Source organism: Choloepus didactylus, chromosome 6 (assembly GCF_015220235.1).
Source record: "Choloepus didactylus isolate mChoDid1 chromosome 6, mChoDid1.pri, whole genome shotgun sequence".
Taxonomy (NCBI): Eukaryota; Metazoa; Chordata; class Mammalia; order Pilosa; family Megalonychidae; genus Choloepus; species Choloepus didactylus.
The window spans coordinates 33701560-33716361 of record NC_051312.1 but is presented as its reverse complement, the minus strand read 5'-3'; the positions used below and the strand labels follow the sequence as shown (position 1 = coordinate 33716361).

The 14802-nt window shown below is 57.9% G+C and overlaps 2 protein-coding genes across 17 annotated transcripts in view; one reads left to right on the top strand and one right to left on the bottom strand.

Annotated features, from left to right (window-relative positions):
• Positions 1-2721, top strand: part of MAPK8IP1 (mitogen-activated protein kinase 8 interacting protein 1) — a 20893-nt gene extending 18172 nt beyond the window's left edge. For 2 of the 3 annotated variants that reach the window (XM_037838629.1, XM_037838630.1), the window contains exons 8-12: positions 657-766; positions 949-1065; positions 1208-1278; positions 1409-1507; positions 1903-2721. In XM_037838629.1, coding sequence (XP_037694557.1) covers positions 657-766; positions 949-1065; positions 1208-1278; positions 1409-1507; positions 1903-1975 — 470 coding nt within the window. In that variant the 3' untranslated portion in view covers positions 1976-2721. Of the gene's footprint in view, positions 1-656; positions 767-948; positions 1120-1207; positions 1279-1408; positions 1508-1902 lie in introns of all 3 variants that reach the window. The other variant, XM_037838627.1, reaches the window with a different exon arrangement.
• PEX16 (peroxisomal biogenesis factor 16) overlaps positions 1-14802 on the bottom strand; it is a 15628-nt gene extending 826 nt beyond the window's left edge. The window contains exons 1-15 of one of the 14 annotated variants that reach the window (XM_037838662.1): positions 14674-14798; positions 12797-13978; positions 12555-12590; positions 11687-11763; positions 11181-11314; positions 10934-11034; positions 10082-10162; positions 9791-9943; positions 9600-9676; positions 9308-9427; positions 7186-7250; positions 3105-3178; positions 1967-2940; positions 1142-1251; positions 609-723 (exon numbers count right to left, since the gene is read on the bottom strand). In XM_037838662.1, coding sequence (XP_037694590.1) covers positions 2819-2940; positions 3105-3178; positions 7186-7250; positions 9308-9427; positions 9600-9676; positions 9791-9943; positions 10082-10162; positions 10934-11034; positions 11181-11314; positions 11687-11763; positions 12555-12590; positions 12797-12908 — 1152 coding nt within the window. In that variant the 5' untranslated portion in view covers positions 12909-13978; positions 14674-14798 and the 3' untranslated portion in view covers positions 609-723; positions 1142-1251; positions 1967-2818. Of the gene's footprint in view, positions 1-608; positions 724-1141; positions 1252-1966; positions 2941-3104; positions 3257-4943; positions 6590-7185; positions 7300-9307; positions 9428-9599; positions 9677-9790; positions 9944-10081; positions 10163-10933; positions 11035-11180; positions 11315-11686; positions 11764-12554; positions 12591-12796; positions 13979-14673 lie in introns of those variants that run through there. The other 13 variants (XM_037838659.1, XM_037838654.1, XM_037838656.1 and 10 more) reach the window with 13 other exon arrangements.

Below are 14802 nucleotides of genomic sequence, written 5' to 3'. Positions count from 1 at the left end.
CATTATTTATATATATATAATTGTGGGAACATATATACAACATAATCCTTCCCATCTCACTGTTCAGTGGGATTAAGCACTCTCGCTCTGTTGCAGTGCCGTCACCACCTTCCATTATTAAAACTTTCCTATTTCTCCAACAGAAACCCTACACCCATTTTGTTTTAACTCCTCATTCCCCTGGCCCCTGGCAACCTGTTCTCTAGTTTCTTTCCCTGTGAGCTTGCATATTCTCTGATGTCTTCTTCATGGTTACCATGGGGCTTAAATTAACATCCTAAATCTATAACAATCTCATTTTCTTTGATACCAACTTAATTTCAATAGTATATATAAACTAGTTTCCTACACCTCTCTGTCCCCTCACCTTTATATAATTCTTGTCACAAATTACATGTTTGTATATTATGAGTCCCAAACCATTTTACATAGCTCCCCTTTGCTTTTCTCAAGCACCCAGGAAGGGGATGAGCAGAGGTGACTGGCTCCTTTTCACAGTGGAGAACAATGAGGCCCAGCAGAGCTGTGACACACAGGGATCAGTGGCACCCTCTGCTGGCTCTGTCATTCCTCATGCTCCCCCCTAACTCCCTTGCTTGGCTGCTCACCCCATTCTTGCCAGCTCTGCCACTCCTCACGTTGCACTTGCTTTCTAGCCCTGGCCAAAAACAGCGACTGGGTGGACCAGTTCCGGGTGAAGTTCCTGGGCTCAGTCCAGGTCCCCTACCACAAAGGCAACGACGTCCTCTGTGCTGCTATGCAAAAGGTACCCGAGGTCCCACGCCCGCTCTCCCTTGGACGGGGACCCCTGGCCGGCCACATCCTCTCCCCGGTGGGAGGGACACAGGCGTCGAGAGGCAGCACAGGCCTCGGGGCCCAGGCCCTGGCACAGGAGGGTGTGGTGGGGAGCAGACAGCACCTGACCCTGCCTCGGCCCCTCGCCCACAGATCGCCACCACCCGCCGGCTCACCGTGCACTTTAACCCGCCCTCCAGCTGCGTCCTAGAGATCAGCGTGCGGGGGGTGAAGATAGGTGTCAAGGCCGATGACTCCCAGGAGGCCCAGGTGACGCCCCCCAGCCCGGCCCTCCCTCCCAGGAGCCCCCAGCTCTCCCACCAGGTTGGCCCTGAAGAGGTTTTACCTTCTCCCAAACTGGGTCCCCTGCAGGCTGGATGACCACCTCTTGCTTCTCTTCTCCCTTCTGCAGGAGAATAAATGTAGCCACTTTTTCCAGTTAAAAAACATCTCTTTCTGTGGATACCATCCAAAGAACAACAAGTAAGTGGGAAGAGCAGAGGTGGCGGCATTAGATGGGAGTCTGGAGCTGTTGGGGGTGGGCCGTGAGTCCGTGAGTGCGCCGGGGGCCTGAGCCCCTGCCCCCCGCACACGGACTGCCGCCCTCCCCCAGGTACTTTGGGTTCATCACCAAGCACCCCGCTGACCACCGGTTCGCCTGCCACGTCTTTGTGTCCGAAGAATCCACCAAAGCCCTGGCGGAGTCCGTGGGGTGCGTGTGCCTGTGTCCTGCCAAGCCCCGGCCAGTGCACAAGCCCCACCTCAGCCCCCAGGGGACCCCCTCCTGCTCAGCGCTGTCCCTGCTTCCTCCCCGCAGCTCTGGGCACCTGTCTCTGGCTTGCAATGCAGCGGCCTGAGGGGAGGACTGGGTGGTGCTAGTGCTTTCCAGGCTTTTGAGCTGCAGGGCCCTTTCTTTAAATGCACTCTTACTCGGGAAGCTCAAGTCATAGAGCTCTCAAGTCACGAGTGGCTCCGGCTGGGGGTCCCAGAGCTTCACCCGGGGATGCAGGGCTCCAATTTGAAACCCCAGTTTGAGACGCTGTTCATCCCCTCATTCTTCCTCCTCGGGCCACCCCGTCATTCGTGCGTATAATGTCTGCCTTCCAGGAGAGCATTTCAGCAGTTCTACAAGCAGTTTGTGGAGTACACCTGCCCCACAGAAGACATCTACCTGGAGTAGCAGTGCCGCCGCCTTCTCCACCCCAGGCCTCAGGCCTGTGCCGGGACAGCTGGCCGCTGACAGGAGGTGGTGCTGCTTGAGTCGGGGCACCTGCTGCCCCCACCAGAGGATGGGGAAGTGGGGACGGCTGGCCGGGGTGGGGGGAGGGCAGGGATTATGGGGAGAGGCAAATGCAGTTTATTGTAATATATGGGATTAGATTCATCTATGGAGGACAGAGCGGGCCACCCGGGGATGGGCAGGGTGGGGCTGGGGCGGCCAGGAAGGCGGCCATCCCAGGAGCAGAGCGCACTGCCCTATCCAGGGCCTCACTTTCCCTGCCTGGGCTCCCTGGCTCTTGGCTCCTGCCTCGACCACACCCACGCCACCAGCGAGTGCCCACCCCGCTCCCAACCCCCACCCCCACTGAAGAGCCCCGGGCTGAGGCAGAGCCCCGCCACCTTCTGAGGACTTTCCAGTAAGGAAATGGCAACTGGTGGAGGTGAGGACCCTGTTCTCAGCTCTGTCACTTGTGTGGCCTCAGGATGTCCCCCCACCTCCAACCTTGCTGGCATGTTGGCCCCCGGCCGGTGTAGGACCTCAGCGGGGAAGGGGACGAGCTGCAGCAGGGCCCCTGCCCTGGCAGGGAAAGGAGGCCCCTTGACTGCCCAGGCCGGCAGGGCTCGAGGCTGCTGCAGCTGCAGCCCCATCTTGGTCCTGTCACCCCGGCCACAACTATTAAAGTGCCATTTCCCATCTGGATCACATGGGTGTGTCTGTGCTGACTCCCTCCCACGCCAGCTCCTTCATATCCCAGAAAAGCTGAGCCTCTGCTGCATAGAATAGCTTTATATGGGGTGCCCATCACGGGTGTGTGTCGTAGTAATACTCAGCCATGTCGGGCCCGTCTCGCTTGCGCTGCTGGGCCCGGGAGAGGAGGGGTAGTGGCCCACGTGGCCTTGGGTGCTTGGGTCGGATCCCATAGTCTGCAGAGAGAAGAGGGTAGGGGTGGGAGGGAGAATCTGGTTTTGAATCGGGCTGAAGTCCCGCTTGAACAGTTACAGGTTGGGATGCGAAGACCCAAAGGCAGTGGGTCAGCCCTCCCCCTGGGCAGATCTGCTCCCTCCTGGGGGTCGGGGAGAGATACTACCATCCACCAGGCCGGGAAGTGGCTGCGAGAGTTCCAGGGGGGCTGAGAATTCCTCAGGAACGGATCGCTCCGGCCTGCGGGAGATGTTGGGGTGCTCAGCCCTGGCTCCAGAGGCCAGGAAGGCTCTTCAAGCCGCTGCCACTGACACCTCCCTGTGGATTATGGACAGGGAGATGGCCCAGTGGGGTGTGGAGGGGTCGTCAGCAAGCACCCAGACACCCAGGATTACAAGGCACCCTCTCCTCTAGGGTAGGAAGGGGCAGCATAGCAGAGCCCACTGCCCTCCAGGCCCTCTGCCTCCCCCTCTGCCCCTCCAGGAGTCACCTCAAGGGTGGGGGACCAAGGAGTGCAGATGCCACGAGGAGGTAGAAAAGGAACAGGCTCAACCCAGCCCTGGGGTGCAGAGCCCCCAGCATGGCAAGAACCATCTCCATTTGGGTCCCTGAACCCAGCTTCTGCCTGCTCCTTCCCCTGCAGGACGGAACCTGCTGCTAGAGCCCCAGGGCCACCTCACAAAGGGCCCCAGTTCCAGGGCTCAGTGTCAGCACCAGCTCAGGGGGAGGCCGGGTCCCTCCACACTGAAGCATCTGTTAGTGACGCTGTTGGCATGCAGGTGCCAGAGCAAATCATGTTAGTGTCACTGCCCCAGGGTTAAGAGCACAGACCCTGGAGCAGATCTCGGTTCAAATCCTGACTGTGCCTCTAGTCGGCCGGATGGGTCGCTGCATCTGTGCCGAGGCTCCTCAGCTTAAGAGTGTGTGTGAGGTGATGTAGAGAATGTGCCCAACAAGGTCTGGCACGCAAAGGCCCCCAATGGGTCAAGCTCATCGAATCCTCACCAGAGAGCCCCAGCCTTTCCCACTAGGCCCCCTGCCCCGCTCAGATTCCCCCAGCAGGGGGCGGTGCCGCCTCACCTCTCGCTCCCGCCACTCTCTGCACCTTAGAAGAGTGATAGAGTTTTCAGTTCAGGTGGCAAAGCCTTGGAGTGCAAGCTTCACGAGGAGAGGGAAGCTCTTTTATTCAGTGTGGGATCCCCAGTGTTGACACCTGATAGGTGCTCAATAAATGTTTGTTGAATGAATAAACAGCGTGGGAGTGTGATGGGAGACACAGCCCATTTCCAGGGCTGACGCATAGCTGTGGCCCGCAGTTGAAAGGCTCTTGGTCTTGTCCCTTGTCTTCTGACACTGCACCCTCTGTCCCATCTCCTTGTTTAATACAACTCAAGCCTGGTTCACTTCCGAACCACGGGAAGCTTTAAAGAAAATCCGTGGCCTCACCCCCGACTTGTGGAATCAGAGCTGTATTTCTGGTTACCCAGGTGCTTCTAAAATAGCTGACCCACTGGCTGGTCAGACCCTTTAAATGATAAGGTACCCGAGGCCCAAAGAGGGCGGTCCCTGGTTTCCAACCCTGGCTCACCTTCGGTGGCCTTGTTCCCATTCCTGGCTTGTCTGAGTATTCCCGAGGCAGAAAAGTTCTGGCGCTGCCTTCAGCCCCGTCTTCTCTCCTGTGCTCTAAGCCCACAGACAACTCCTCACTGGCCACCCCCCTTCGATGTCCTAGAGACACTCCATCTTCTACAAACCTGCCCCAGCATCCTCTGTCCCCACTGATGTTGACCCTGCCTGGAACCCAGGAGTTCTCCCGCATGCTCTGCCTAACTCCAAATACCCCGTCCTCTGTGCTCCTCGTCCCCTGGTCCCTTCCTCCCTCTTCACCAGTCTCCAGTGGCTGCGTGGGATAGACCCTAAATCTTCCTGTGCCCACCGCTATTGCCTAATTCAGCCCCCACCCCTGCCTACTGCCCACCAGGCCTCTGGAATGATGTCTTCACACAGATTCTTCCCCTCTGCCTGCTACAGACCAGCCCCATGTTTCTGCAGTGGGCACGTGATGCCCCTTTCGGCTTGGCCCTGACCCTCCTCTGCAGCCTCAGCCCATCAGCTCCCGTCAGGTCTAAGTGCTCGCTCCTCACACGCTGGCTGCGGGCTCCACATGAGACCTCCCTTCCCAGTCTGCCAATCGAAAACCTGCTAATCCTCTGACAGCCTGCTTTGAGTGAGGGCTTCCCCATGAGTCCCCTCAGTCCCCTTCCAGGTCACCCCAGGCAATCACCACCACCCTACGTTGTGTACACACTTCCACCTATTGCAAGGACCCCAGTGTACCACGTGCATTCACATCCATCTCCTCCACTAACTGGTGAGAGCCTTACTCATTTTTGTATACAGCCCAGGGCACAGAGCTTGCAGTGGGGCTGGTGCCTAGCAACGCTTTTGAACTAAATTGAAGGTCTTAGGACCCAGAGCTCTGGGTCCTGCCTGGAAGTCCTGCCCCTTCCCCTGCCCTGTGGGTCAGTATATTTGTTCCTGACCGCAGGACCTGGGTGGGGCCTTGAAAAGGCCCTGGGGAAAAGGAGATGTCAGGGTAAGGCTGACCTCTCCCAGAGGCTGTCATCCCCGCCCACAGGGTGTCTGGAGGAGGGTAAGGCACAGAGGATGGAGGTACAGCTCATGAGGCTCTCAGAACTTGAGGGGCCACCCGCTTGGTTAGAGACCCCAAAGGAGAGGTATGGCTCTGTGCACAGGGTTAAGGGAGCATGGGCAGTGGTTGAGGAAGGGGAAAGATGCCACAGCAAGAGATCAGTCTGTGGGCCTGCGTGGGCCACTGCCACCGGGAAGGAGGGAGCCAGCAGGGTGGGCGGAGGCCCCAGCGCACCCCCTCCAAACCTGCCCCCAGCTTCCTGCCAGAGCATCTGGGGCCCGAATCCTGGCTGGTGCTTGACATTCTTTTCCGACCAGAGCCTTTTGCTCTCAACTTGAGGTTAAGGGCTTGGGGTGCCCTCTGCCCTGGAACTAGGCCCAGCATTCACCAGGCTCCACCCTGGGCAGCCGCAGCCTGACGCTACAGGAGCAGCAGGCCCTGCAGTGGGGGAAGGGACAGACGGAGGCTGCCAGAAGACACTGGGCAGCTGCCACCCCCTTGTCTAGGTTCAGCCTTGTCTGTCTTCAACATGGACCAGTGAGAGAGAGAAGCTGAGTTTGCTTCTGCAGCTCCAAAGGCAAGCAGCCCTGCTTCTCATGCTCAAGGAGCCGGTGTTAACACACAACTTTCTGCTGCCAAAGGAACCGGGAGGCCAGTCCCAGTGGCGGCTTCCTGACCCAGGGACAGGCGGGGGCTGCAGTGCCCCACCACCTGCCAGTCTAAGTCCAAAGGGCATTAGGGGCACGGGTTGGGATCAGGGTGGCGTGAGAGCCCAGTCAGGGTGGCAGGTGCCAGGTGCCCTGGGCGGGGGCACAGAGGCAACAGGCTCGGACACTGCCAGAGTCAGTTTTATTATGGAAGAGGGGCTCGGGGACTGAAGGGCTGAGCCATCCCCTGCCCACAGCAGCCCCTCCCTGCACCCCACCCCCAGGACATCTGTCAGCCCCAATTGTAGAAATAAATTTTCTGCCAGGCAGGCAAGTAATCCATGAGTGGCCCTGCAGAGAGAGAAGAACAAGTACAAGACTGAGGGCTAGATCCCAGTCTGGCTCTGCTCTCCCCAGGGTCCTTCCCAGCCATTGCTGCCCAGCCACAGCCCCTCATGTCTGCACAGCCAGGAGCTCGGTGATTCTGCCAGCTCTCCACCCTTAGGGAGGCAGCACCGGCAGGGATGTCTGTCCCACTTACAGACGAGGGACCTCAGGTCAGGGAAGCCAGATGGCTTGTCTGGCTGCAGATGCTGACAGGGCTGAGTCAGACGCAAGTTTCCCCACCTGGCCTGGTAACTCCCTGCATGCGGGGGTCTCTCCCCATCATCTGCTCCCCTACCCAGGTAAGATGCTTTAGGACACTGAGGTGGGTTGGAAGCCAGTGTGGTCTGACACTCCTCCCACCACAGCAACTGCTGCTCCCACTGGCCCTGAGACCATCGGCCACCCTGGACCATGCCCAGGAGCTGTCACCCAACCCTGACTTGTTTCCTCCCCCTAAAGTACCAAGCCTCAGATTACAAGGATACGGGAGGCAGAAGAAGGAGATGGAGGCTATGTGAGATCCCAACACTCAATGGCCGCCACACCCCAGCCATGCTCACTTGTGATCAGGCCAATGCCGGGGACATGGTCTGCCAGCAGCCGGAGCAGAAAGAGGATCCTCACCCTGGACAGAGGAGATAAATGGGAGGCAGGCTGAGTTGGGGACTGGGTCCCTGCAAAACAAGAGCGCTCAAAGCCTTCAATGACCATGACTACAGGCAGTGGATTCCAGGAGACAGAAAGTAACTTTTTGGAGGTAGGACAGAGCCCGTTTCAAAACGGCGAGGCCTCTGGGATTGGCTCTGGGTTATGCTCTCCCCCAGCAATGGCCCTGGGATGCTTCATACTCAGCTTCTGGTTGGTGTTTTACTCACAGCGTTACCTCAGACACCATCCTCTCCTTCCTTTCTCTCTTTTTCTCTTTCCTTCCACTGACATTCAACAAATGCTTCTGGGTGCCAAGTCAGGAGCAGTGCCAGGGCAGCTATGGTGGGCAGCTCAGGGCTCCTCCTGAAGCCCCTGCCAGGCAGAAGAGCTGAGCTACACGGAAACCTCCCAAATCACCTCCAAGATGAGAATGGTCAGGATCCCAGGAGAGGACAGGGTGCCGGGAGCCCAGAGAAGGCACACCGATGGCTCAGGAAGGTACAAGGGCCAAGGCCTTGTCTGTTGAGAAATGAGGGTTTTCCACAGGGGAGCCCAGGGTGAGGTGATGATGAGAGAAATGATAATAAGACAAAGCATTTACCTAGTGCTTCCTATATACCAGGCACTAACAGATGAAAGTTGTTTAACCCCTACAACAGCCCTACAAGGTGGGTACTGCTCTTGTGCCCATTTTACAGATGAGGGAACTGAAGCCCAGAAAGGTTAAGTAACTAGCCCAAGGCCATACAACTGGGAAGTGGCTGAGCCAGGATTCAGATCCAGGTGGCCTGGCTCCAAGACTACACTGTCTCCCTGAACAGAAAGAAAAGGGGAGGAGGGCTGCTCCCCTCCCAGATGGCCCCCCACATCCCCTCAGGACCCCGCTCCCTGCTCTTTGGGGAAACCAGAAATTTTTCCAACAGGTTTTTGGAACCTCTGTCATGGTGGGACACTGCTCTGAGGGAGGGTGCTGGGCTGGTCAGCTCAGCAGGAGAGCAAGGGCCACTCCACAATTACCATCTCCTTAAACGTCCTCCCTTGCAGTGGGGACCCAGGGCCCTAATGTTTTCTCTGCAAACTGCAAGCAATTTGTGTGTGCACTTTTTGGGGGTGGGGTGGGGTGGGGTGGGGGGTCCTATGATGCATGTGAGGCTCTGAAATGTCTTCTCTGTGAGTATGGAATAGAATTTGTCTTTGCTACCTATGAGCTTTCAAACTTCTATGAAAATAACTGCCAGGAAAAGCTATTTTCACTGAGGTAGTATTAAATATGATAAAAGCTTGCTTCTTACTATTTTAGCAAAAAACAGAGGGTGTATGACCATAATACTAAATGCAACTCCAGTCAGCACCCCAGTCCTTAAGCAGTGTATTTACTAAGACCCAGATGAAGGAGGGCCTCGGAACCTCTGGTCCAGCTCATGGGCCCAGCCACCCCACAGGGACCCCCTCCTCAGATCTCGTCTGACCTCAGGCACTCACTCTGGTGGGCCTTTGGGAGACCTGGTCCCAAGTCCTCCCCAGCCCCAGCAGGTCTAGGCTCCCATGTCTGATGGAGTGGGGACTTGGAAAGGCAGGGACAGACTGGAGAGAACGTGGATTTGAGATCTAGCTTAGCCACTGGCCAGCTGGGCGGCTTTAAGGTGCCCAGCCTTTCTGAACCTCAACTGCCTCCTGAGAAGTGGGGATAATCCAAAAGATCCAACAGGAAGACATGGAAACAAGCTGGGGGATGTGGGAAGCTGACACCCACCACCATCCCTGCAGGCCCTCCTTGCAATGCCCAGTCCTGAGCCCTTGGTGTCTCCTGCCAACCCTACACCTGCTTCAGCTCACGACCACCCGGGCTGATGGCCTGAGAGCTCCGAGGGAGAGGCTGGGCTGGCACCTGTGGAATGGGAGAGCAGCTGTACTCCTGAATGGGGGCAGAAGAGAGAAAAGGGAGGCACATACAGGGGGTGGAGCACCAGCACCCGGTTCCCTTCTCTCACTGAGGGTGGGCCTTGCCTTTCCAGAAGGGGGCTGGGTCCTTACTCGGAGTAGCGGTCGTAGAACGGGGAGCGCAGCAGGTAGTAGAGCAGCAGGATGGTCCGGCGCCGCAGCTCCAGCCGCTCCCTCCGGGTCAGGTCCTTTCTGTCGCTCAGGAGGCTCAGGCTGGGGGGTGGGAGACACAGTCAAGGGCAGGGGCAGGATCTGGAGCCATGGGAGGGAAGGGGCCACGGGCTGGGTGTCCACAGGGGCAGCAAAGGAGGAGCAGAAGCTGCTGCCTGTCCTGCAGCTGAATGCCCAGGGAGGGAGGGAAACCTCTGGGTGGGTCCAGGCTCACCTGGTTACGTCGACAACACCAGACAGGAGCCAGGGTGTCCATGACCGCTGGCCCCAGAGGCCCAGGCTGAGCACTGACGGCCAAGGTGTCAAGGATGTCTCCGGCATGCTGGCCAGGCTCCTGTCCACTCCCCACTCCTGCAGCCCCGGCCCTACCTCCCAGTCCTGCCCCCCACCCCGTGCTAAGGATACAGTGCAGCAGGGGCCGGGCAATATACAAGGACTCCGCGATGGTCTCCTGCAGCCCCAGCGGGGTTGGGGTGAAGCTCAGCTCCTCACGGTGCAGATGCTGCCGTGCCTTCCGCTGCTGGGGGGCTCCCCAGTGCCTTGAGTGCAGGGATGGAGCTAGAACACAAGGGCAGCTGATGAACAAGTCAGGTCTGGGCTGGGGCTGGGGAGTGTGGGTAGGGATGGAAGCCAGTCCCACCAGCCCACGCCGACCTCACAGCCCAAGTGCCCAGTCCAGTTAGGCCCTACACTTACTGTTCTGGAGGGTTCGCACCACTCGGTTTGACCGCTTCCCCACGTATGACTGCTCCTGGCTGCCGGGACTGTGGTCACCATCTAGCAGGGAAAGACAGAAGGCCACACTGTCAGAGGAACACGTTTCCAGCAGAGCCTGCAGAGAATACGTGTGGAATGAATGCGCTGAAGCTTAGGGAAAAATGGGTGAGCCTGGACGAAGGCAGCAGCTAAGTCAAGGAAAGAGCCATGGCTCAACAGGGGGAAGCATTCTGCAGCCCTCCCTGGCCTGGGAAAAGGACAGCATCATTTGTGGCCAGAGCCAGCCAAGAACTCGGACTTCCCAGGGACTGGAGCAAGGGTAGAAGGGCACAGCCCAATCACTGTCATGAAGATCACAGCACCAGAGGGGCCAAGTCCATAGCTTTCAACATGACCATGACGAGAGGTGAGGAACTGACCCCATTCAAGGTCAGAGAGTGAGACCCAGAGGCCCACAGTGATGGGCCCAAAGCCTTGCAGGGACAGATCTGCTGGATGCCCAGCCCCCACGGGGCCGTGGCTCTTGAGAGAGAACCAAGCGCAGAGATGAGGTTGACAAGAAACTTAGATCCTGTTGATGCTCTGTATTCCTGCAGCCCAGAGAAAAGAACATCAGACTCTGATATCAGAAGTCCTGGGTTCCAGTTCTGACTGTGTCCCTGACCTAATCTCTGCTCTCCTTCTCTGTAAAATATAGGGTAATGAGGAAAAAGTCATCGATGGAGGTAGGTGTGCTCTGTAAACGGACAATACCACATTCATGTTGGTTGGCTATAAATCCACATATCTGTCCCATGCCCCTGTCCCCTCCAGAGCAGGGACAGCGCTTACCCGCGGGCCGTGCCTGGGTCTCCCTGTCCAGCGGAATAATGGGGGGAGAGGTCTGGAGGCCGGCCTTGAACCAGATCAGCAGAAGCATCCGCAGCACAGCCCTGGGTTGGGGAGCACAGCAGGGCTGAGGGGTGGTGAGCCAGCATGGGCTGGGGGTGCTCTCCTGAGCACTGTCTCTGTCCAGCTGGCCTGGGTCACCTCCCTGCCCTGCCCCCGACAAGTCCTGCCCTCCACTGTCCCAACATACTTGGCCAGCTGGATGAGAGCGATGACAAGCCAATGGCCCACTTCGCCCCACACCTTGGCAGCCCCCATCTCCATGAACACTTCCACACACTCCAGCACGCTCAGCCATGTCAGCAGCTTCTGCTGGGACAGCGACTGGCAAAAAGTCCAGGCCAAGAGGTCAGAGGGCTCCCCCTAGTCTCAGGCCCTCCCCCTAGGGAACTCCTCTGACGGGGGATGTGGATTTTCCCCTTCCCAAGCCAAAGTGCGCTGGCCTGGGTTCAAACACCACTAACAGGCTGGGTGTCCCAGAGACAAGCCATTCCACTTTTCTGAAACTCAATCTCTTCATCTGAGGATGGGGACACAACATTTTTCCCCTCACCTAATGATGTGACTTGAGACTTAGAGGGATGCAGGCAGTCTTATATGCTGTGAGACCATAACACATGCCACACACGTGGACTGCTTGCAACTATTTCATTCCTCTCTGTACTCCCTGCCCTCAATCCCTGGCAGAATGCTCACCACAGGCAACTTTTTCCGAAGCTCCTTCCGTAGGATCCCGTCATTGAGCAGCACAAGCAGGTTAGAGGCAGAGAACACTGAGGGGTAGAGTGTGGCCTTGAGGGGCTGGCTCTGCAGCCTCCAACCCTCCCTCCTTCTTCTCAGAGCTGCAGGGATCACCTGTCACCTGCTGTGCTCAGCCACCCACAGACTATGTGGAAATCAAACCATCTGTCCACTTCCTCAGAACAACACGATCCTGTGTGGGCGCAGATGGACCAAGAAAGGCTGGATCATCTCAGCTACTGCCCTAGATGGCATGGATCATCCAGCTGCCCAGAACTGCCCAGTGCCCTCCAAACAGCCATGGGCATGTACCTGTCCCTGAAATTCTACTCCATCTCTACCTTTCAAAATCCACCTCACCCTTTCACTTAAGTTCCAGTGCTCACTGGGCAAACACTACCAAGGGAGTTACAGTTGGGGGAGCCTGGAATCTGAGAGATCTAGATTTGAATCCTGGTTCTGGGATCATCAGGGGCTGGTCCCCAACCTCAATGAACTTCTGCTCCTTTAACTGGGCAGTGAGGACAGTCATAGCACCCACCTCATAGGACTGTAGAGAGGATTGACCTGGCAAAGGCAGGAAAAGTGCTTAGCCCAGCGCCTGATCGATAGTGAACCCTCAGTCAAGGTCTCCAGATGTGTCTCTTGACTATGGGAACACGGAAGGCCCAGGACTGTGGACGATGGACCTTAGTCCGATTCAAAGCACACAGTGATCTAACGGACGGCCCAGGACCGCGAGCCAGGACGCCCCCTCCGCTCCCAGGAAAGCTCTTCCCGGCCCAGATCGCCACCCAGCCACCCACCCCTGAGCCCGGCTCACCCAGCTCCGACAGCTCGTGGGAATCGGCGAAGCGACCTGGGGAGAAGGCACGGGAGGAGGCAGTGAGAGGACGCCTAGCTCTGCGGCTTCGAGTTCCCGGACGTCGGCTCCCCGCGCTCTACGGGAACTTGGAAGGGACTTCCCAAGCATACAGCGGTCACTACCCCGACTCCGCAGGCAAGGGGGCAAGTGGGGTTATAGGTCAGGGCCGCGAAGGAACGGGTCAAAGGTCAGGATGGCACCTGCCAGCAGGTAACTGAGGCCCCGCACCGCCGTCTCCAGCTGCGCCGTAGCGGCCGGGTGACGAGTCACATACTCCTGGTAGCGGAGGCTCAGGAGCCGCAGCTTTTCCATCCTGCCCTCGGGATAGACAGATCCACTGACCGACAGTACGACTAGCTGAAGCGCCCTGCTTCCTGCGCCCTCCTTCTTGCTTCCGGTTCTAGGCCCGCCTCTCCACTGCTGAACTTCCGCGGGTCAGAAGGATGGTGACGTGAAAGGCCGTTGAACCTTCCCTCACTCCATCTCTTAAACCACCCCCTACTCAGGTAAAGTTTAGCAACAGCGGGCCTGATCCCGCCCTCCCTGATCCTTTTAGTCATTGGTTAACACACTCTCCGCCCCCAACTCTTCTAACGCGGTGGGGTCTCGGCTCTTCCGTCTTCCGGATTGGCTGCCTTTGCGCCTGCGCAGTTACAGCTCCAGGACCGCTCTGGCTGCAGGCTGAGCAGTTCATTCCAGAGAAGGAGGCAAGGAGCTCTGATCTTTCCAGTAGAACGCCGAGAGGCTCGGACGGGAAGAACGGATTTTAAAGACCTGGGAGGTAGCGCGCGGAAAGGAGCCTCGGCTTGGGGAAGCGCGGACAGAGTCTAAGGACAATCAGACTGTGTCTCGGAAGGCTTGCGTTGAGCCAGTTGCCCGTCTCCCGGCCATCACCAAAAGTGGTGCTAGGGAAACTGAGGCAGCGAGGAGTTGGATAGCGTCCGGGCCAGTACCGTTAGTGCCCAGGCTCCGGCCCCAGCTCGTGCATTCCCACCTCCGCAGAGAAAACCCTAGCCCAGGCTTCTGCTCTCGGGGTAACCTTGAGCGGGAGTTTACCCTCTCTGAGTCTCGCGTCTCCCCATCTGTAAAATGGTTTGAGGGCAGAGCTGATCCTTGAGTCTCAGTCTAAGAATCAGTCTCAGAGCGTTTTCCCGTCCTCGGGCGCGCCTCTCGGTCTTCAGCCGCGCCCCAAGGGAAGGGGGCGATTCCTGGGAATCCCTTCGCAAGCCGGGCAGTCTCCCGGGAAGGGACGGTGGCGGGAGAGGAGCGGCCAGACCCGAGAGCAGACGCTCGGGCGAGCGGCCCCGCTGATTGGCTGCGGAGGGAGGGGTGGGGCCGCGAGGCCGAGCGGTTGCGGACCCCGCTGGTGGGTTTGCGGTAACCTGAGAACAGTAGTACATTATTTTACCTAATCCCCTCCTGCAGATATTATCTCCAGATGAGGAGAGGATCTGCCTAAGGGCGCCCCATCAAGTTTTGAATCCTGGTCTAGTCTGACCACGGAGTTTTAAGCATTTTAAGCAACACACTTACCAGGAAGCCACAGCCCTTCCTTTCTCTCCCTCCCTCCCACCCTTCCACACACCTACCCCAGATTAGTTTTCTTTTCTATCAGATGGGGAATTCTAGTTGCCTTCCCTACTCATGCCAAGAAATGAAGACCCAGGGAAATGTGTCTGGGGACCCCAGGAGAGGCAAAGGTCTTGGAGGACGCTGGGGGGAGATGAGGTGGGCATGGGCGTCATCAACGTCATTTTTTACCACCTTCTTGGTGCCAAGCTCCCTCATAAGGACTCCTCCCAGCAACCTTGCCAAGTTAGTAGTAACTCCTTCTCCCAAGGAGAGGAAAGGACTTGTCCCAGGTTGCACAGCAAGGCATTGGCCAAATGGGCCACAGGGCAGGTCTCCTGTGGCAGTGCCCCCTCTCCCACTATCCACAGCCCAGCAAGAGCAGTTGGCCAGGAGGCAGGTTGGCAACTAGGATTAGGACCAGGGCTCAGAGCACTCAGTGTGGGGGCTCTTTTCCCCTTCCTCCCTCCACCCCACCATCTTAATGAACTTATTCCCCAAATCTCACCAGTGACCACTCCTCCCTCTGCAGCTGTGGAGAGTATGAGGTTTGGGAGTGGGAGTGGGAGTGGGAGACTTCTTGACACTGTCAGGGCTCGTGACCTTCAGGACTGTGCTCCTGGGGAGGAGAGAGACG